Consider the following 20,799-nt stretch of genomic DNA (forward strand, 5'->3'; position numbering starts at 1 on the left):
ATTTTGGAGCTTTAGGAGGGGGTGCGGGAAGCAATTAATTCGAACATCCTGAAATTCTGACTATGGTTGGTTCCTGTGATCGTAAAGATCCATGATGCTACTGAGTAATGGAGACTCCGGACCCGGTTTAGAAAGTTGTCCCCACTGAACCGCATTGATAATTTGACAGATTTATTTCCATGAGTTTTCGAGTCAGTTGATCAAGTCATCGAAGCACCCTCTAAACAAACATTCTATTCGAATCAGTACCCGTGGTCAGTACTTAGGTATGATGGGATCAAATTCCTCCAATAATCACAACGGGCAGCAATATGTACTACTAGTAGCTCACCCTAAATCCTGGCCTATGCGACTAAACGAACGGTAACATATATCTTTTAACAGCCCGTTTCTTCTTAATACAATCAATTACCTATACATCCGCAGATATATCAACATGAGTATTACCGTTGTTTCTCGAATAGCTTTAAGACAGGCCATTTCTCTCCACTATGTTCGGTACTCAGCTAATTGGGTATGCTTTCAATAGAGCGTATGTTTTGTACAGCACACCTACTATCTCTAAGTGCCAAAGAATAGTACTAAGGATAATAGCTGTAGCTTTAAAGTGAGACACACTGTAAGCCAAATGTCTTTCTAATCCTTCCTTCTCCTCACCTCCCCCAATTGTATCATGGTTAATATACGTCAGCTCTTCTGTCCCAGGATCATTTCCACCGCATAGCCAGCTATTGAACCTTCCGGGGCTCTGATAGCAACGTGAAATTAATTGGATGCACGTGCTCTACTCTGTACAACGACTTTCTTTCATACACCCCCCCGTTCGTGTTTATACTTACAGGCTGTAAACAATCTCAGTCTGCTTGTAGATAACCTTCTTCTTTCTTTTTCCTACCGGTTTAATCATTAACCAAACCAATACATATATACTTAAACTTAATCCTATAGAGAAAAAGAGAGTGGGGAAAAAAAAAGAAGAGAGCATAATAAAGAGAAAGAGAGAAAGGGAAAGGGCCGTTAGTCCTACTGTTAGATGGAGGAACAAGTGAGATGACATTTGGTGCCTAGAAGGATCCGCTGATACTAGGAGGCTTGGCATGTTTTGATGATGGCGGACTGTTTAACTCGACAAGAAGCCACTTTCTACAACCTAACTGTGGCTTGGCAAGAAAATGCACCGTTACCACAACCACCCAACAATTTCCAGAAGAATATAGCATCGTTCTAGATTATTTCAAAGCCTTCTGCATAAACGGTTCTCGAACATTCGAATTGACGCCTGTTTTACGAGCCAATCACCTCAGGTGGCCATTCAAACGTCTCATCCCAACTTGGTTAGATATGCGGTGACCTCACGTCCCACTAAGAAATTACCTTGTCCGCGATGGACGCCTACCCTGAGGATTATGTCGTCCACAACCTTCCTTTCGTCCTGCTCTCTGGTCTTGAACCTGACTCCGAAGATGGCTTGGGGTCAAGCTGCCCTGATTATCCCCTCCTCCACGAGAAGGGCGTCCATATATACTCGGATCTGCCGCCGTTGAGCGGTTCGACTGCGGAAGAATTGCGGGAGATACTTCTGGCGGAAGATGCGTCGCGAACTCCTTGGGAAACCAGGGAAAATATTCTAGTGGAACCCGCCGGAACTGAGTATAAAATCAAGAGCTTTGGACGGGTATGTCGATGTACACTACTATCCCAGGCCAACCTCGCTACGTATCGGACTATTCAAGAGTCTGGTTGCCCGGAGGAGAAACTGCCCCAAGAGTCATGACATGTTTCTCTTTCCTTCTTCTGCTTTTGACTTATAGCTTTGCTCGAAGCTTAAGGAGTGTTTTGCTAACATGCCTGCAGTCTTATAGACTTCCCCCGCGTAAAGCTGATCCACCACCTGTATCTCCTCCCATGAGCCCCACTGGCCAGGGCAATGACATATCGCATGCGCCATACTTTGTACTTCACTCTCCAATATCTCCGCTGACGCCTAGTTCTCCGACGTTTTCAGATGGCTTACTCACACCCCTATGGGTTACAAAACACCAAAGCCTTGTCCCTGCCGCAGTGATAAATTTCTTCCCCTTCTGCCTAGATCCTAATATGAGTTCCTTGCGCGACAATCAATTAAAGATCGAAATCAATGGACTGAAGAAGGACTGGTCGTCCTCAGGTTATAAGACACGGTTTATCGTTGTTCTCCTTTCGGAAGAAAGTAATGGTGCTTTCACCGGGGATGTCGATGACCGGGTGACCGGCATTCGCAGAGCGACAAATCTAGACCAGAAGTCTATTTTTCTCCTTCCACCTGACGCAACACCTGACGAACTAAAAGAGTTTGGAAAGTCCCTTCTGACACTACTTCAACCGTCGGTGATGGAGTACTATCGGGATTTGTCTAAACACGCCAGACGGAAACGAAACCGGAGTAGTATTCCTCCCCCGACGGCCCCACCGACAACGGGGACATCCCAAACACTGTCTCTTCAAGGATGGAATGTCCGGTACGAATTTAAGATGGGGATCTTTGCAGAATTTAGGCAGGAGATAGATGCAGCTCTTAGGAATTATGAGAGCGCATACGAGACTTTGTTTGGGCAGGAAGTCTTCGAAAATATTGCTGGCTGGAGCCCAAGATTCAACGATGCACGCCTTCTGGCAGATACTATAGCCATAAGGATTATTCGCTGTTTGCTCTGGGCGGGACAAACCGCTGCAGCCGTGCGGTCTTGGGTTGAACATCGAAGTCGCTCACAAGATATCATCAATCGGAGAGGTAAAGGCACAAGGAACTATGGATGGGAGGCTTGGGAAGCCAGATGGTCAATGGTAATGGCACAACTGATTCGTCAAGCTGAAATTCCCTACTTCACCTCAGTCGGCATCACACAGGATCAGTTTAACGAACAGTATTCGATCTTCATCCCCCGTGAAAAGACGGTCCCTCCCGGAGATGCGTCCTATCCGTGGGAACAGTTACATCACGAAGGCTATTGGCTCTATCGATCAGCAAAGCATACAATGTGCCGACGTCATCTAGCAGAGCAGATTCCGGACGAAGACAGGATACCGCCGGGGCAGTCTCCTGCTTCTCAGATAGCGAGCAAGTCCTACCTATATGACACATACTTGGCACCGGAGACTCATGTTGAAGCACCCCAATCAGGGGTGGCGGGATTTAATCATTCTGCCCTAATTCTGACTGCATTGAATGCCGCCCTAGATGAATTTTCCAAGCGTGATCAGGTGCGGAAGGCCGAGTGCCTGAGGTTAGAGATTGCGGAAGAATACATGCGGGTAGGTTCCTGGACCGAAGCTTATGATATACTTCAGCCACTATGGTCTAAGATCACTTGGCGGCATTCGGGCTGGTGGCAGCTTATGGAAAAGCTCGGATGGGCTTTGAGGGAATGTGCTGTACGAGTACAAGATAGCGAAACGATTTTACGAGTTGATTGGGAGCTACTCAACAGGGGTAAGATTTCTTTCCTTTACTTTACAATATATCTCTTGTTGTACCTCTCAGAAGCCGGAACCTCGTTTTCTAACACCTGCCTGTTGCCAGCATTTCAACCAAACTCCGACTGGCGTTACGATATCCACAGAAGCCTTGAGTATATTACACCAGCCACACCCAAACCCTCTGTTGTTCTCAGAGCAGAGGATATCATATCAAGTGGTGAGCATGCCCCGAGTAATGTTTCAGGATAATGACTTACGATGGCATGGCTTTTCTTTCGCGCCAGTCACGGCGTCTTTTATTTTCGAGAGACCCGAGGGAAATGTTGGCGAGCCATTACATGGTCAGCTCGCTATAACATCATGCGCACAACGATCATCAAGTCCTATAAGATTTTCTGAGATCAAAATCTCTTTCGAAGGCTGTCTGCGACCAATAAAGTTACAGTCAAACCACGTAGCTGAAACTGACGCAACTACTCCTTGCACAATATCGTCACCATCACTACGAGAGCCGAGTATATCCAGTGATACGGCATCTCTCCAGTCACCCACTAGTTTCTTAACACCACTCATAGGAACTGCTGATCTGACTATTGGCCCTTCTCAGACAAAAGTCTTCGATGTGGCTTGTATCCCTCGAGAAGCTGGAGAGTCTCGAGTGGCCTCGATCACACTTTTGATTGAAGAAGAGAAATTCGACCTTACTTGTGCCATGACGGAGTTGACCCAACATGAATCTTTCTGGTGGAAACAAACCAAGAACTGTGTGGCTCGAAGGCGGGTAGGCAAAAATCGAGACACTGGCCGATGTAAGATAAAACCCAAACCGCCCAAGATACGGATCACAACTCCCAATCTGATGGATACTTACTACACGAACGAACGCATTGTCCTCAAGGTTGGAATTCATAACGAGGAGGATGAAGCTACGGAAGTCACAGCCGAGGCTAGGCTTTTTGGTCGACCAGAATCGGCAGCTAAGGTCTTATGGCTTGACGAGGAAGGCTCACCATGGATGCAGGGCTCCGAGAGGAGTACTCCAGTGGAAGGGCTTTCTCATTTCATCAAGCGGCCACTTGGGATATTGGAGACGTCCTCCCACCGGCAGCTGGAAATTGTCCTCACGGATACGCGTGATGCTTCTGATTACGAGCTTGAAATATCATCTGTATATAACCTCGTATCTGATATCCAGACTCCAATCATCGCAACCTTGAGAGTGAAGATACCGATTATACGGCCATTTGAGGCCAACTACGAATTCATGCCGCGTCTCCACCCTCAACCATGGCCAGATTTCTTTACTGTCGATGATGCATTGTTTGGAAATGACTCAACCCCGAAAATCGGGGGCTTGCAGCAGCGGTGGTGCCTTAACTCAAAGGTCGTTTCTTTTGCGCTAACCCCGCTTGTTATTGAAAAGATATCACTGGTGCTAGTTGGAGTGGGTGGAGGGGCCACGTGCCACGTCGGTCCTGAAGCGATCGTTAGTCCAGGCGGGCCAGAGATCTATTTGGAGGAACTCCGCGAGTCCAATTTTGCTGTGGATATCCACAAGGTAATTCTAGGCGACCGGCGACCCACAGCTCTGAACCTCGCTCTTGAAATTCAATGGCGACGAAGCGCAACCGATGATAGTGAATCAGCCTTGAGCAGCAACGGTACGACTATATCCACACTTGCGGTTCCTCGCTTTGTCGTTCCTGGGGGGGAACCACGTGTGCTTGCCTCGGCAATGGCCTCCCAGATACGTTCTGGATTGACTCACTTAGACTACACCATCGAGAATCCGTCGATGCACTTCCTTACCTTCAACTTAACTATGGAGGCCAGCGAAAACTTCGCCTTTAGCGGTCCGAAAACCCTGGTCGTTCAGCTGGTGCCTCTGAGCCGACACACGGTTCGGTACAACCTACTGGCATCTAGACGGGGGCTATGGATACAGCCACAACTGATCGTGGTGGACACATACTTCAACAAAACCCTTCGGGTGCTCCCCACAGAGGACATGCGGTCGGACAAAAAGGGGCCGTTAATATGGGTTGATGCCGATGACTAAATTGCAGCTTCTACGATTGTTATTGTGTTTTGTTGGTGCAGGTAGCAATGAGGGGTACAGGTGTTCTTATGTGATATAGATGGTATAGTTTGAGCGACTTGAGTGCGATAGATAATGAGTGTCTTTTTACTTTACACTCAGCTACTAGTCCTATGGCTACTCCTAGTAGTTTAAATCTACGGAAAACCGTGAGATTTTCATGACAGCAACTTCAATTACACGGAGAGATATAGCATGCTGGTGACTGCTTAAATCAGTCTCCTACAAATTGATGGTTCCCCAAGATCACGGAGCTGCGCAAGACCTCCCTAATGTATCGGTTGCATTTGTACGGGTGCGTTTAAAAAGGTAAAACTAGGTGAGACCAAATATATAAATCATGCATACCTCTGAGCTGTAGCCAATTGTCTCTTCTCTCTCAGCCTAATACCCTAAATGCCCTTTTAATGTCTCTTACAATCAGGCAGCAAATCTAGGGGAGTAGCATAACTTACCAACCCCAGTCAGAAATTTCTCGGGACGATTTAACTCGGGACTGTAATGGCTGCGATTCCAAGTCTGAGTTGATTATGTGATAGTTGGGGCTCCCTTCTGACATTAATCTGCCCACAAACACCATTTACACTTGTCCAGCTGAACGTGTCGTTAACCGGCCCATAAAAAGCAAGAGGATGAGGGTAACTCCAGGTGGCTAGATGGCTTGCAGGTATCTCATCTGTTATTAGGACCAGGGGTGGAATAAACAATCATGACGCTGTAAGGTTCGAATATGATGTCTCCCTGCGGCCGGCAGAGCGAGGGGGGTATATTATAATGAGGGACTAACACCACGTTTGTATGTTATTATATGTATATGGGATTAACTGGAAGGAGAAGATTGGGTAATCAAGAGAGGTAACTTTACGTTTTATTAGATAGTTAAAGTATAATGTAGAGGTGGACTTCTTGCTTAGTACCTCACATGTCCAATCAGCCTGATCTATTCGTCTCACTTTGCATGTCTTCGATGCGACCATGCTTAAGCCCTCATTGGATCGCTGCGCTTAGTCTGGCCTAGGTTAGTACCGAATTAAGGAAAAGCCGAGGATAATAAAATCTAGGACCAAATAACTATTGCGTATGGGGAGAGATTTGCCCTTAGTATTGTTCCTTTGAGAGTGTACAATGAGAAGCCCCGTTCAAAGAACCAACCCTACCCTGATCACTTGAACTTCCCTAACTTATCCTAGTGTCCAACGGCGGCCAATGTTTCCCAGGGGCGAGAATCAATTAAACCATTTGAAGGAATACAGCAATGAGATATCATCTGTCAGTGATTTGACGTTCCAATCGGTTGCGGGGACTGACCGTTGGGAAATGAGATTTCCTGATGTTATTTATTTTCGAACCCTAACTTAGTGCTTATCTTCTTTTCGCATGAATCCGCCTTTCTACTTTTCCTCCTCTCCCCTCCCCCACGTCCGCTGTTTAGAGTCTACTAAAGCCCGAGCTCGTTCGCTCTCAAATAGTAATTATTAACCTCTACCCTGGACAAGAATAAGTCTAGAAAAGGAAAGGAAAGGAAAAGAGAAAAGAGAAAAGAGAAAGAAAGCTAGGATGGTATCCAGCCAGGATCTCGAATCAGAGATCTCAACGCCACTCTTAGGAACCCATCAGTCCAGAGCGCACGTCGAGTACAAGCACAAGCGATGGACCCTGTTTCTCTTATGCACGGTGATTGTCACACTTGACTTTGGCACTTTCCTCTCCCTCGCTCCACAGACTCAGATAATGGAATCAATCATCTGTCGCAGGTTTCATCCAGGACTATTTGTCGATCTCCCATATGGACAGTTCTTATCGGATAATACACCCTGCAAATCTGTAGATGTACAGGGGGAGCTGGCATTGATCAGTGGATGGAAAGATACATTGGACCAGATCCCGGGAATCATCCTGGCCCTTCCATTGGGCTTCCTGTTAGATCGCATTGGCCGCAAACCAATTGCAATGCTAAGTATGAGCGGACTACTCATGGAGGAGATCGCGATCCGCATCATCTGTATGTCGCGACGACACTTCAACATAGCATGAGTGTCCTCTGGCTAACTGTCCAAGGCTTGTACAGTGAGGAAATTCCTCTTCGAGCTATTTGGTTCACACCTTTATTTCAATTATGTGGTGGTGGTTCTCAAATAGCCAGCTCTGTGGCCTTCACCATCGTCACAGATATCTTTCCCGCAGAGCAGCGGTATGGAGATGCCTGTCCCCCTCCACCTTTTTGTAGTAGATATACTAATTTCTGTGCATTGTCCAGTGCAAACATATTTTTTGTGCTCTTTGCGGCTGTTCTACTTGCCGAGATCCTCGCAACTCCTCTGAGTGCTTGGCTTATGTCCTGGTCGCCGTGGCTCCCATTCCTACTCGGCTGGCTCTGTGAGGGTTGTGGCTTACTGGCAGCCATACTTATCCCGGAAACTCTTCCGAAGTCACTCAACGAATTAGGATCTGAATCGGTAGACGAGGAGCATGATTGCCTTGTTCCCCCACCCACATCGCCGAAGTGGAAAGGGTCCTTCTATAGTGCAGGGTCCCATATCATGCACTTAACTGCATTTGTTTGGGGAAATTTCAACACAGTGGCTATTTCAATTGCATTTCTGGCGGCTAGTGTTGGAGGGCAGGCCCTCCAGTTGATCATCCAATATGCTTCCAAGCGCTACTCATGGACTATGGCTAAGGTGCGATGCTGCCTGGTAAAGGGCCGAATATAGCCACTAACACATCATTTCTAGGCAAGCTTTCTCATCTCCCTAAAAGGAATGATCGATCTTGTCGTCTTGCTTCTATTGCTACCAATTATCTCCCACTACTTAAACCGGTACCTTTCTCCAGCTGTCAGAGATCTTCGAATAACACAGGGAAGTGCAGCTATTCTAGCAGTTGGATTCGGCATCATGGCAGTGGCCGATCACCCAGTGCTGTTCGCCTTCGGCGTATCCATTCTGGCCTTAGGATGGGGCTTCTATTCCACCCTCCGCAATGTGGCCACAACATTGGTTGCAGAGTCTCAAATCGGAACGCTCAACACCACAATCGCTCTTGTCCAGGGGGTTGGGAGCATGATTGCTGGACCGTTGCTCGCCAGTACATTTAGGAAAGGTATGACTTTGGGCGGTACGTGGATGGGTTTGCCATACATGATGGGTGCTATACTGTTTTTGCTGGCAGGGCTGGCCGCGTCTAGCGTACGGACGCCTCGTTAAAATCCACTTCTCATCTAAAAATTAAATGAATACCGATATCTAGTGGGTATATACGCCATGGTGTTCTCTAGAATTTTTATATCCCTCGGCTTTTGTTCTCTTTCTTAGGCGTAACGAATAGCATGAGTTTATGCAACAATTTAACTCGTGGGCCTACTTTGACCTGTCATCGAAGTGCACATGTGAAAACGTTCGGAGAATTGGAACACGAGCAAGGAGGGCAAATTTTAGGATGGATCAATATCTGCGTATACCTTACCTTACCTCTCCAGTGAACTCTGCCAGGACGTAAGTACAGTACAAACAAATATATGAAGCAAGGCCTGATGTTTGCCTTACCGCAATTAGTTTGGATGCTGGGTAACTTAACACCTGACCTCCTGCTTCATCTGGTGACGGTATTAAAAGGTAGCAGGAAATGCCTCGGCGTATGTACGGAAGATGTACTTTTAATACGAGGGTAAAAGCAAGGCATCCCTTTTAAACTGTACAGAGTCAATTCTGTTAGGTTCCATGCGTCAGTCTTACTCCATAGGGGTTCATCGAACTTATTCTTAAGTTCCACCAGGGGTGATCTCATAGTATACTAGTACTTCTAGAAGGGGGGGATCTCTTGCGGTGGTACGGACCAAGATGGACGTCATTACTCAACCCTGACAGGTACGAAATTCTTGTGGGGGTGGGTGGGTGGTTCACCTGCGGTACTTACAGTATGTATGTATGTATGTATGTATGTACGTACTTACCTGCTTGTCTGCCTGGTGTTGGGTCAATTTAGATGACGAGGGTTGCCTGTTGAGAGAGAATCTAAACATAACAAAAATAAAATTAGAATCTAAAATGAGAAGAAAAACATAAACAAAAAAAACAGGAAAAAAAAAATCAATCTCTGTTTGTACAGAGATACCTACATACGTACAAACCCGTGACACCAGAGATTTTCCTTCCCTTCCATGCTCTTCCTCCCTGCCCCAATTCCTGCCTTTTCGTTTTCTTCCCACCCCGTTGTTATTGACTTATTATATTTCCTTTGATTCCTGTCCACTCAAAGCATTCAAAGATCTCGTTCTTCGTGATTTGGTGGTTCATACCTGTTGAATATTTCATCATCATCAAGATCCGGACCGGGTCCCCACCCCCAATTGTTCTCAATTTTCTGATAGAGAGGATTGACCACTGGGGCCATTCCCTCCCACCCGCCGCCTATCGATTCTGCCCTTACCCTTTCTCGCCCACCTGATTCTTTGCTCTCTTCCTTCTTCCCCTCTCTGACAGAACACCTCCCCCCCAGAATTTTTTTTGCCTTTTCCCTCTTTACTCTTGATTTGTGCATGTGCATTCCTGGCCTACAATCTTCCCAGAACCTCTAAATTGCGACCACTTGAAATAATGGGTCAGACTTTGTCAGAACCAGTAGTCGATAAGGTACGTGAAACCAAGTGTTGCTGCTTTGGTCTTTCCTTTCTGATCCCCCCACACATGTCCTTACGCAATAATTCCTTCCCTTCCGTCCTGAGGCCGCAGGGGCGCTCGGTCGGCCTGCCACAAGCTTCCCCACGGACAATCTCTCTCATTATATCTCTCTTTCTCCCTTTTTTTCTGTCCAATGCCCGATTCGCTTTTCTGGGGATTCTCCTTTTGTCATTACTCTTGGGTTGATCCGGTCTCGAGGCACCGCATCGTGATGCTCCTCACCTGCGGGGTCCTCCACATGAGGAAAGAAAATTTCCCCCGGATGGCCCACGAACCCATGCCCGCCCTGCATTGCGCGATGAATGATACTAATCAGTGCTAATATCGTCTAACTCTCTTTAGACTTCGTCCGAGGGCGAAGATGATTGCTGCATCTACGGCGTCTCAGCCATGCAGGGCTGGCGAATCAGCATGGAGGATGCCCATGCTGCCGTCCTAGACCTCCACGCAAAATATACGAGTCCGGAAGAGACACCAACGGATCCCGCCAAACGCCTAGCTTTCTTTGGAGTATATGATGGACATGGTGGAGACAAAGTCGCACTGTTTGCTGGAGATAATGTGCATAAGATCGTCGCAAAACAGGATTCATTCGCAAAGGGCGACATTGAACAGGCCCTGAAAGATGGCTTTTTGGCTACCGATCGCGCTATCTTAGAAGGTTCGTGAGCGTTATCCACAAGGGTTCCGGGTTTCCCTTCTCTCCCGTTTTTTCTCTTCATTGAGGCCTTGAGAGACTGACTCGGCTAGACCCGAAATATGAAGAGGAAGTCTCCGGCTGCACGGCAGCTGTCAGTGTAATCTCAAAACATAAGATCTGGGTGGTACGTGAAGCATGTTTCGTGACCGATTCAGCGGTCAGCTATAGTCTGCCTGATCAATCATTAACCGGACATAGGCCAACGCGGGTGATTCTCGCTCTGTGCTTGGTGTCAAGGGCCGCGCAAAGCCTCTCTCATTTGATCATAAACCACAGAATGAAGGTCTGTGGCTCAATCCTAGTTGAATTTGCCTCTTCGTGATCTTTTACTGATGAGCTACTTTAGGCGAGAAGGCTCGTATCAGTGCCGCAGGTGGCTTTGTCGATTTCGGCCGTGTGAACGGAAACCTGGCCCTGTCGCGAGCCATTGGTGATTTCGAGTTCAAGAAAAGCCCCGAGCTTGCGCCCGAACAGCAGATCGTGACCGCTTATCCGGATGTGACAGTTCATGAGCTTAGTGATGACGATGAATTTCTTGTCATAGCCTGTGACGGTAAGTGTTCCCTCGATCACCTCTTTTGCCAACCACACACTCATGTCGAGCTTTAGGTATCTGGGACTGCCAGTCTTCCCAGGCTGTGGTTGAGTTTGTCCGCCGTGGTATCGCCGCGAAGCAAGAACTTCACCGGATTTGTGAGAACATGATGGATAACTGCTTGGCTTCAAACAGCGAAACCGGTGGGGTTGGATGTGACAATATGACTATGATAATCATTGGCCTCCTAAATGGTAGGACTAAAGAGGAGTGGTATAATCAGATAGCTGAGCGGGTGGCCAAAGGCGACGGCCCTTGCGCTCCTCCCGAATACGGCAAGTCTCTTGAGGATTCTACGGCCTCCAAGCCCTACTGACTGAGCGGGGATGCAGCTGAATTCCGCGGCCCTGGTATCCGTAATCAGTTTGAAGAAAACCCGGATGACTACGATATGGAAAATGATCGCGCGCGTGGTTTCAGTGTTCGCTCCGGCCGCATTATTCTTCTAGGTGACGGCACCGAGCTGGTCCCTGATCAAAACGACGAGGAGCTCTTTGACCAAACTGAGGAAGATCGGGATTTACCTAGTCAGGTGCAACGCGAATTGCCTGATTCTACCAGGAATGAGCGTGAAGGAACTCCGGGACCTCAGTCGAAAACTGACACTGCCTCCAAGTCTGAAGAAGGATCATCTGCTAGTACATCCGAGTCAACCTCTACTCCCGCAGGAAGCTTTACCTCTGGAGCCCCCGAAAAATCTACGTCGTAGTTGTGATGGGCTATTTGCATCTGTATCCGCCTTTCCGTTATTTTGGTTTTTGAAACGAATCTTGTGATTTTATGATTGTTCCGCCTTGCATCCATGTCCTCCCACTTTCGCCTTGTTTTCCTGGTTTATCACAATAGTCCCCCCTTCCATTTCCCTGTTGTTGACACCCCGTGGCATTGAACGGGGCGGAACAAGCGGTGGGAAACCTTCTATGTCCCTAGATGGCCAGGTATCTTTCATGTCTTGCAGGATGGGTTATAAGGGTTCCTCTTAGGGTAGGAGGTCTTACTTCGTTTTCCATTTCAAGCCGCGAGCGGCAGATCTTACGAGAGTACGTCTTGATTTATGCCTTCCCACAAGATATCGTGCCAAACGACCCACTATTGATGAACTTTGATATTTATGATTTATTCCCCCCCTCTTTTCCCTTATCTTTTCTCGCCCTTGACTTTCCGTCCTTTCTGCTCCATCTATCTGCCTGTTCATTAACTTCCGTCTGGTTTCGTTCTCCCTTGCCACCTTCTGGAGATCTGCTGCTCTCTCCTATCATTCGCACCGGGTTGCATAATGGACTAAACGGGGCTTTTGGGAAAAGGCAGAGCCGGGGAGACTTAAGTCGGTAGGGGAGGATGGGAACGAAGATGTTCTATTGCACATGTGACGGCGTATCCGGAAAGCAATCAATGGCATGAAGACCTTTTAGTCAGAGCTGGAATGGCATTTAGTCGAATGCTTCAGCAATGGAGTTCTGGAAATGTGATGGATGCAAGCGATCGTTCTCATGTTCTGTTATTTTTACTCGTACGGATATAGAATCGTTGGCCGAGCGAATGCGCCGAAACCCACATACCGGAGTGATGTATGGAGGAGTGGGAAAGAGAGAAGGGGAAACGGGGAGAGAGGGAGAGATTTAGTGTAAGATGAAGCGTATAACTGGGAAAGAAAAGAGTATTTCATACAGACAAGGCCAAGAAGAGAGAGCCTTGAACATTGCATGGGCATGAACTGGAGGAACCAACCAAGAATTGTTGGGGGGCCATTGTAGAAGGAGATCGAAATACATGTAATGGTTCTGACAGTTCACTGTATGTATGATAGTCTTAGGTATGTATGTACATACTATACTAGTATGTTGAAAACAACGCTTACCGAGTCATATTGGGCTCCGCCCACGCGGTGTCTCAAAAGGTATTTTCTCTTTTTTTTTTTTTTTTTCAATTCTTTCATGTATGTATGTTATCGATTTATTTGAAGAGACCAGTCTAACAATTCTTTCACAAGCAGATTCATAAATACTACATATTATTATTATTATTTTTTTTCCTATTCTACTCCCTTCACTCACTCACCCATTCAACTTGCACTTGCTGGTTCCCTCCCTCCCCCGTTTCTCTCCACCCCCATGAATCAATTGGTTTTAGGGGCTAGAAGGTAAACTAAAGAACAAGACCCCTAAAACCATTAAATCGGGTCCCGTGTTTTTGTCCTACTCCTCCCGCTTTCTTCTTTCCTTTCCCCATCACTCATTTCTACTCTGTCCACTTCGCGCTCCCAACGCGTCTCGATTTACTGCCCTTCATATACCTCTCTCTTCCCCCCTACCCCCTGAGATTTAATTTGGCCATTCGACTTTTTTTTTTCTTTTCTTCAGAAAGCACACAACCCCCATCCTTTTCGACGGAAGTAGAGCAGGGCTCCCTCGGTCATTACCTTCCCATTCTATCATAATGTCCTCTCCGTCGTCGGCAGGAAAGCGCAAGCGCAGTGCTTCCCAACATCTTCCGTCCAACGTAACCTCCGCTGATCTTCTGCAACCTTCATCACGCGATGCGTCGGGCGAAGATGGCGACGATTCCACCGGTCCGAATACTCCCCTGTCGGTCAAGTACAAGAAGCAGGCACCAATTGATGTAACTTCGGCGGGCAATGTTCCGCCATCGAAACGGGCTCGGAAGAGCTCAACAGTTGGCGAGCAAGCCAATGGTCCTGCCACCGACGAACCCTCGGCACTCAGCAAAGAAGATCCCGGCGAGCCGTCAGAAACGACGGTTGCCAGCAGCGACATCGAAAGCCGAAGCAAGAGCCGGTCGGGATTGCAGATCAAAACGGCGGATGTTGAGGATACTGAGGACATGATGCAGCCACCTCAGCGGGCCGGGTTGCAGGATCCGGTTGGATACCATACTAATCCTCCGCCCGTGGGGCGCCCAGTGCGCGTGTATGCGGATGGTGTCTTTGATTTGTTTCACGTGGGGTATGTTAATGTGTCTGCTCTTAAAAGCTTGGAATGTGCTAATGGAACTTTTTGCGTAACAGCCATATGCGTCAGCTTGAACAGGCGAAGAAGGCTTTCCCGGATGTGCATCTGATGGTCGGTGTAACTGGAGATGAGGAGACTCATAACCGGAAGGGTCTTACTGTCCTGAGCGGTGCGGAGCGCGCAGAGAGCGTTCGTCACTGTAAATGGGTGGACGAAGTGATTCCTAATTGCCCTTGGCTGTTGACTCCGGAGTTTCTCGACGAGCACCAAATCGACTACGTTGCGCATGACGACCTGCCCTATGGTGCGGCCGAAGGAGATGATATTTACGCTCCGATCAAGGCCCAGGGCAAGTTTCTGGTTACTCAGAGGACGGAAGGCGTCAGCACCACGGGAATCATCACCAGGTGAGTATCTCTGCTCCTTATTGTGGTGCTGTGCCGAAGGCTGACTGTATTTCAGAATTGTCCGTGACTACGACCAGTACATTTCCCGCCAATTCAAGCGAGGTGCCTCGAGACAGGAGCTGAATGTGTCATGGCTTAAGAAAAACGAATTGGAAATCAAGCGACACGTTGCGGAGATTCGGGACAATATCCGAAACAACTGGACAACCACGGGCCAGGAGCTGGGCCGAGAATTACGGCAGCTCTGGCAGAATAGCCGGCCTGGCAGCCCGGCACCGAGTGCGAGGAACAGTGTAGACATGGGTAGTACACGAGGAAATGTTGTCAGCCCTACCACTGGTACCATGAAAACTCATCTGTCACGAGTGGAATCAGTGGGCCGCTCTGAAAGCCCCATTGGCAATGGACGGAATGAAGACTTTGCAACTGGGTACAGCTTGGGATTGATTGGAGGTGTAAGATCCTGGGTAAGGAGATTCTGTCACCCAAGTGGAATTGAGCTGTTATTAACTGGACATATGCGCAGATGCGCAGCCGTCGGTCACTCTTGGAAAGCCGCGCCCCTTCCCCGACAAGTGAGGAGGAGCATGAGTCTGAGCAGGAACGCAGTAACGGCCACATTGAACCATTCAAATCGCCCGCCAATGCCGTGTCAAATTAGAGCCGATGGTCATGCACGGTTCAGCCCTATCAGATTCTAATCATCTGCTATCACTCTTTCAGATAGTTGCTTATCATGTCTCTGAGCACATGCAAGTTAGGTCAGAGAATGAAACAAAAGAAAAAGAAAAGGGAAAAGAACAACCCACAAAAATTGACATTTATCTTATGGTAGCTTGGAAAAGGAGAAAAAAAAAAAGGCACAACAATATCTACTACTCAACCCCCCCCAACCTTTTCCACCGAGTTCCGTGACCATTATCAGACGATTTTATATCAGATGGGTTGATACGAGATAATGTTTCCTTATTGATACTTGTGACTCTTTGTTTATTTATTTATTTTTCTCTTTTCTCTTTTCTACCTTCTGGTTGATATTATCGTTGTTATTATTATGATGACATCTGCCCCCATAATCATTCCTGTTGGGTCAAGAAAGAAATCGCATATCTTCAAGTTTGGGTTAAATTGTACGGAAATCTAGGGAACGGCTAAAGGGTTTATTTCATTCATCGTCCTTTTTTTTTTTTTTTCTACTTGTCCCACTGCTGTTGCTTTTCTCCTGATCTGTATTTATATCGGCCGGGGGGTTTTCTTTTGTCTCTTCTCCCGCTTGTTGATTGCAGGATACTATCTTTAATAAGTTGCCTTGACTGTAGATAGATTTAGATAGATATCTGTTGGAATCGATTATGGCGTTTCATGTGGGTCTTGATCAAGTATCTCGGAGATGGCACACAGGCTTGGGTGATGAGTTCGTCGGCTGGCCTCATCTGCCCACTCTTGGCTCCGTATAACTGGCATATATTGGCTTGGGCAAATGTGACAAGCATCTAATTTTTGTCATCTATCTATGTAACAGGACGAGAGGTAAAGAGAGGCAAAGTCAAATCGTGGATCAACCGCTGACCGTTTTCAAACCCAGTTCTAACTTTTATAGTCACAAGACGATGTGGACAACCATGAAGCAAGGATAAGGAAAAGAAAAAAAAAAAGAAACACAACCGCAGGCACACAAAGGGTATCTCATTCCTAATTGCAAATTTGCTATTTCCGTTCTCTGCCTCCATTGGGAAGCTTGATAGGCATATATTTTTTACTTCGTAATATCAAAATGTTGTCGAATCGACAGGAAATTTAAATGATCAAGCAGCCGTGATAGCAAGGCGCGGTCGCGGTTTCCTCTCCGCAACGTCGAGCACGTCCGCCTCCATGCCACACGCCCTCTTCATCTGAAGACTAGGAACGATGGGTATCTGGCCACGCGGTGAGCACATACGCTCACGGAGAGCGTCTCGCAAAGCCATTGCATCCCGGCACAGGTCTTGCTCCATCACTCTCTTGGCGTAGGCGTCGCAGCGGGCCGTGATGCCCAACTCGAACGACTTGAGTCCGCGGACACAGAACATCGGGGAAACCCAGGGCTCATCGATAGCCAGGCGGAAGCGTTTCCCGCCAATCACACCGCTCATGGCGTTACCGCTGAAGCGGCCAAGGTCAAGGCTCATATGCAACTGTTCGAGGTCGCCGAGGGCAGCGATCCGGGTCCAGAAAAGAGCCCAGAGGTGGTCGTTGTGAGTGTGAGAATAGATGGAGGATTTGTGCTCCTGGCCGGCCATGGGCTGCCAGATGGGCATCCATTGGACGGTGAGGCGCTTGATCGAGCGGAGACGCTCCGGGCAGACGATCAGAGAGAAGGCGATGAAGGTGTGGAGGTCGTCTACGTCGAAGACCGCGTTGGCGTAAAGGATGTCAGCCGCTTCAGCGTATATGGCGCGACATGTGCGCAGCAATGCCACCGAGGAGTTGCTCAGGGACGCTGGGAGGGAGGCGTGCGTGTGCGGGTACAGCACACTGTCGGAGTGGTTATCCTGGACCCGCCAGCGGGCTGGGGTAACAGGGCAGCAGCGGCGGTTGCGGTCGAGTGATGATGAGGGATGTCTGCACCGGACGTGGCGGATCTTGCCCTTCAACTGGACTAAATGGATAGCTTCATCGCCGAAGGCGTAGTTGTAGATTATGAGACGAATTTCGGCAGGTAGCTTACGGAAGAATAAGCTGTCGAATTGGGATGCCATAGGCCGTGCATGTGGGTCGACTGGTTTGGATGATGTGGAGGATGAGGCATGAGGAGAGATATCCACGGAGGGCGCGCAGATTTTGCGCTCTTGGATCAAATCACGAATGGTCTCTTGCCATCTTCGTCCCGTGGAGTAGTAATGGAAGATGGAGTACGGATCTCGAAGTAACCAGGCATCGAAGTGACGCATTGTTAGTTTCTTTTTTTATTTTCTTTTTTATTTTTATTTTTATTTTTATTTTTTCCTGTTCTCTTCTAACCTCTTAGTCCCCCCTTTCTCTCTCTTTTGCCCTTTGATTTTGACTCGTCAGATGAAATGAGAGAAATGGGGGGAAGTATGGGGAAGGATGGGGAAGTATGGGGGAAGGTGGACGATCAAGGCAGATAATATATAAACTATACTCTGTACTGTTACTTATGTATACCTACTACTGTCAAACGCCACTTGAAATCCGGGGTAAAAAATCAAAATCAGGTACGGAAGGCACCAATCAGTCAATTCGGTGAGTCTCGGGAAGTGCCGTCGGGACTTTTCGGTGTCAACTGTAACCCTATGACGCTGTGGCTGAGATCCGTCTAGAGGACGAAATTTCTCCAGGAGGCAATGGTTTTCATGATTGACCCATGGTCGGTTATACACATAGATAAGAGAATCAACAAAATGAAAATACACACGGAGCACTGTCGTCCACCACCAATGAACGAAACGTTGTGGATCCACCGGTAGGGCGCCACCAAAAACAGTTCTCCCAGCCCTCAACTTTGCTGCAATGCGACGCACGGCCTGCAACCTGTCCTGAGCGTCCGGATTGAGGGTTACTTAGTTGCTCCTACTACTACGGAGTACAGTAGTAGCTATGTGCTACTTATGTATCTTGGTATGTAAAGAAAATCATCATCTATTATCCATGTACGAGTAAGTCTAATACAACATGTCTATCTATATAGTAGTATATAGCAGACAATCAAATCAATCACAGACTTTTTTTTGCCGCTGTTGCCGCCAGCAGCACCACATAGTCATCATCACCATCAGAAAGGTATTATTGCTTTGCTGTCAGATCCCTCAGATCGTCATAGCTCTTGCCTCGCCAGCTCCGGCATGCATTAGTTGTCTTTTCTCCCACTTCCCCCGCCCGTCCTCTTTCCTGGCCTTCATTCCTTTCCGCTTATGCAAGTCGTGACGTCGTCGTACGCGGCCAATTTCATTATTTCCATTTCCGTTTCCGTTTCCTAGTAGTACTCAGTTCGTCTCATTCTCATCTTCCCTAGTGGCAGCTGCGGGCGCTTCCCGGACGACGGCCACATAGATGGCGCTTCCTAAGATCAGACCAGATCCCATCCAACTCAAGAGAGACAGAGTACTTCCCCACACAACACGGTCATAAAACAAAGCAAAGACCATCTGCATATATATCATAGACGTGGCCCGCGATCCGGATGAGCTGCGCGACTCCGCCTTTGGTTCATCATTCCCATCGCTTCCATATCGACGATGCTGTTCCGACGTCGACGATTTCCTTGGCGGAGGCACGTACGACAGACCAGCGGTCAAGAGGAACTGCAGCAGGAACCCACAAACACCAAGGCTCAAGAGCAGCGTCCATTCTAATGGGGTGCCCGGTAGTTCCAGAGCAATGGAAGGCATCACCAGGATGGCCACGGTCGACACAATAGTCGTGAACGAGGAAAAATATGTCACGGACACTAGCGGATGACAGCGTTGTCCGATCATTCGGATAGTCGAGTACGCGCAAGACGCCCCCATGACTCCCATGAGCGCCATGACGATTGCTAGAATATGGTGGTATTCATCCTCTGAATCAGGCTGCTCCCCGCTGCCGGGGGGATTTCCGTTTGAAAAAAGCGAGAAAGGCCGTGCGATCAGAACCACACCAACTAGCGACACCACACCAGCGAGCTGTTGCTTGCGTGTGAAGGACTCATTGGGAATGAACAGAGAGCAGGCGTAGCAGGTAAGGATAGGTGCCAGAAAAGTTAACACTGTGGCTTCTGACAGTGGTAGGTATTGAACGGAGTAGTAAAGCCCATAAACGCCAAAGAAGCCGCCGGTTGCACGAAGCAGAAGAAGATGAAGTACAGGGCGGGTCCCAAACGGATGAGGGACTTTGGTGTACCACATGTACAGATAACTGACTATGACTGTGATGGACATGCGGGCGAACAGGATCTGTTCCAGTTTAGTACGGGGAGATATTTTTTAAAAAAAATAATAATGCCAAATGATCATTCATACCTGAAACGGATGAAACCCTTCTCCATTCCTTCCCTTTCTTTCTAAAATTTGAGTCATGACATTCATGGAAGCCCCGAAGAACTGAGCCAACATGACAAGGATCATTCCCTTACCCTGGAGCCAGAGTTCCTGTGCCGAATCCCATGTCGTTTTCCACCATGATGATAATGATGATGGTGACGGTGACATTGGCGAGTTTGATCCGAGTAAGGGTCTCCGTTCATCTTCATCTTCATGGGTGTTGTCTCGGCGCTTTCTGCTCCAACCGAACACCGCGGAGAACACACTGCGAGGGTCGGATTTGGCTACTGACTCGGACCTGACATCCTCGACAGGATGCTGGCTCTCATCCGGACTAGACGCCGACGGACGCATCATATTCAGTCGATGTGAGCTGGTATTTAATCCTTTTCTTGTCTCCTGGAGGCTGAAGAACCGAAGAAATAGAGGAGAAGGAAAAAGAGATAGGTATAAAGTAGACGGTTTTAAGCAAAGAAATCGGGGTTGCTCAATGACTAATGGATCTCCTCCTGTAGTAGTTCAATTAATTAATTAATTAATTTAGTTATTCATTCATTCATTCATTCATTCGTTTATTCTTTTTAAAGAAGATATAAAGAAAATAATAAAAAGAAAGTCAGCTGAATTCGTTTAGAAGCTGAACAAAAAGAAAAGAAAAAGAGAAAAAAGAAGAGCGAACATTTCCTCCAATGTGCAGCCGCCGTGTGACTTTTTGGAGCGCTATCGGCGTCAAATGATGTTTGACAGAGAGACTGGAAATGTGGGTGTGGATCGGCGTACCCACTTCTCTACATACAATTTTATCCAGAACCAACACAGATATTCTTAATCTTATACCACAAATCGCTCAAGTCTTGTAAGGGAAAAAGAAGTACAT

The 20,799-nt window shown here is 47.7% G+C and overlaps 7 protein-coding genes across 7 annotated transcripts; 5 read left to right on the forward strand and 2 right to left on the reverse strand.

Annotated features, from left to right (window-relative positions):
- Positions 1-1,384: 1,384 nt before the first annotated feature.
- On the forward strand, positions 1,385-5,515 carry BDV38DRAFT_272244 (uncharacterized protein; the record flags this gene model as incomplete). The annotated part of the gene is made up of 4 exons (XM_032057453.1): positions 1,385-1,675; positions 1,855-3,469; positions 3,560-3,673; positions 3,741-5,515. The coding sequence occupies 4 exons, from the start codon at positions 1,385-1,387 to the stop codon at positions 5,513-5,515; spliced, it is 3,795 nt and encodes a 1,264-aa protein (XP_031912252.1).
- Positions 5,516-6,821: 1,306 nt separating this feature from the next.
- On the forward strand, positions 6,822-9,261 carry BDV38DRAFT_116650 (MFS transporter). The gene is made up of 4 exons (XM_032051049.1): positions 6,822-7,556; positions 7,613-7,745; positions 7,812-8,235; positions 8,290-9,261. Exons 1-4 carry the CDS (start codon positions 7,112-7,114, stop codon positions 8,758-8,760), a joined length of 1,473 nt encoding a protein of 490 aa, XP_031912253.1. The 5' UTR covers positions 6,822-7,111; the 3' UTR covers positions 8,761-9,261.
- Positions 9,262-9,629: 368 nt separating this feature from the next.
- BDV38DRAFT_116501 (PP2C family serine/threonine-protein phosphatase) lies at positions 9,630-12,348 on the forward strand. Its single transcript, XM_032051045.1, has 7 exons — positions 9,630-10,185; positions 10,576-10,894; positions 10,984-11,057; positions 11,132-11,216; positions 11,280-11,486; positions 11,543-11,803; positions 11,861-12,348. The coding sequence occupies exons 1-7, from the start codon at positions 10,150-10,152 to the stop codon at positions 12,235-12,237; spliced, it is 1,359 nt and encodes a 452-aa protein (XP_031912254.1). The 5' UTR covers positions 9,630-10,149; the 3' UTR covers positions 12,238-12,348.
- On the forward strand, positions 12,349-13,082 carry BDV38DRAFT_116502 (uncharacterized protein). Its single transcript, XM_032051046.1, has one exon. It carries the CDS (start codon positions 12,459-12,461, stop codon positions 12,858-12,860), a length of 402 nt encoding a protein of 133 aa, XP_031912255.1. The 5' UTR covers positions 12,349-12,458; the 3' UTR covers positions 12,861-13,082.
- Positions 13,083-13,438: 356 nt separating this feature from the next.
- BDV38DRAFT_250208 (choline-phosphate cytidylyltransferase) lies at positions 13,439-15,745 on the forward strand. The gene is made up of 3 exons (XM_032054927.1): positions 13,439-14,491; positions 14,554-14,904; positions 14,960-15,745. Exons 1-3 carry the CDS (start codon positions 13,965-13,967, stop codon positions 15,603-15,605), a joined length of 1,524 nt encoding a protein of 507 aa, XP_031912256.1. The 5' UTR covers positions 13,439-13,964; the 3' UTR covers positions 15,606-15,745.
- Positions 15,746-16,553: 808 nt separating this feature from the next.
- Positions 16,554-18,023, reverse strand: BDV38DRAFT_116507 (uncharacterized protein). The gene has a single exon (XM_032051047.1). The coding sequence runs from the start codon at positions 17,832-17,834 to the stop codon at positions 16,710-16,712; it is 1,125 nt and encodes a 374-aa protein (XP_031912257.1). The 5' UTR covers positions 17,835-18,023; the 3' UTR covers positions 16,554-16,709.
- Positions 18,024-18,857: 834 nt separating this feature from the next.
- On the reverse strand, positions 18,858-20,534 carry BDV38DRAFT_116527 (DMT family transporter). The gene is made up of 2 exons (XM_032051048.1): positions 19,902-20,534; positions 18,858-19,835 (listed from the first exon to the last, which is right to left on the reverse strand). Exons 1-2 carry the CDS (start codon positions 20,277-20,279, stop codon positions 18,888-18,890), a joined length of 1,326 nt encoding a protein of 441 aa, XP_031912258.1. The 5' UTR covers positions 20,280-20,534; the 3' UTR covers positions 18,858-18,887.
- Positions 20,535-20,799: the final 265 nt, after the last annotated feature.

This window comes from Aspergillus pseudotamarii (genome assembly GCF_009193445.1).
Source record: "Aspergillus pseudotamarii strain CBS 117625 unplaced genomic scaffold BDV38scaffold_36, whole genome shotgun sequence".
In the NCBI taxonomy this organism is placed as follows: domain Eukaryota; kingdom Fungi; phylum Ascomycota; class Eurotiomycetes; order Eurotiales; family Aspergillaceae; genus Aspergillus; species Aspergillus pseudotamarii.

What these genes read in the sequence shown, in the direction of transcription:
- BDV38DRAFT_116650 (XM_032051049.1), top strand. Translation starts at nt 7,112, where the DNA reads ATGGTATCCAGCCAGGATCTCGAATCAGAGATCTCAACGCCACTCTTA. An exon ending in GATCGCGATCCGCATCATCT is followed by an intron (nt 7,557 to 7,612) that starts GTATGTCGCGAC and finishes TAACTGTCCAAG; the next exon opens with GCTTGTACAGTGAGGAAATT. An exon ending in ACTCATGGACTATGGCTAAG is followed by an intron (nt 8,236 to 8,289) that starts GTGCGATGCTGC and finishes CATCATTTCTAG; the next exon opens with GCAAGCTTTCTCATCTCCCT.
- BDV38DRAFT_116501 (XM_032051045.1), top strand. Translation starts at nt 10,150, where the DNA reads ATGGGTCAGACTTTGTCAGAACCAGTAGTCGATAAG. An exon ending in CGATCGCGCTATCTTAGAAG is followed by an intron (nt 10,895 to 10,983) that starts GTTCGTGAGCGT and finishes TGACTCGGCTAG; the next exon opens with ACCCGAAATATGAAGAGGAA. An exon ending in TTGCGCTCCTCCCGAATACG is followed by an intron (nt 11,804 to 11,860) that starts GCAAGTCTCTTG and finishes GCGGGGATGCAG; the next exon opens with CTGAATTCCGCGGCCCTGGT.
- BDV38DRAFT_116502 (XM_032051046.1), top strand. Translation starts at nt 12,459, where the DNA reads ATGGCCAGGTATCTTTCATGTCTTGCAGGATGGGTTATAAGGGTTCCT.
- BDV38DRAFT_250208 (XM_032054927.1), top strand. Translation starts at nt 13,965, where the DNA reads ATGTCCTCTCCGTCGTCGGCAGGAAAGCGCAAGCGCAGTGCTTCCCAA. An exon ending in TTTGATTTGTTTCACGTGGG is followed by an intron (nt 14,492 to 14,553) that starts GTATGTTAATGT and finishes TTTGCGTAACAG; the next exon opens with CCATATGCGTCAGCTTGAAC. An exon ending in ACCACGGGAATCATCACCAG is followed by an intron (nt 14,905 to 14,959) that starts GTGAGTATCTCT and finishes ACTGTATTTCAG; the next exon opens with AATTGTCCGTGACTACGACC.
- BDV38DRAFT_116507 (XM_032051047.1), bottom strand. Translation starts at nt 17,834, where the DNA reads ATGCGTCACTTCGATGCCTGGTTACTTCGAGATCCGTACTCCATCTTC.
- BDV38DRAFT_116527 (XM_032051048.1), bottom strand. Translation starts at nt 20,279, where the DNA reads ATGATGCGTCCGTCGGCGTCTAGTCCGGATGAGAGCCAGCATCCTGTC. An exon ending in AAGGGTTTCATCCGTTTCAG is followed by an intron (nt 19,836 to 19,901) that starts GTATGAATGATC and finishes AAACTGGAACAG; the next exon opens with ATCCTGTTCGCCCGCATGTC.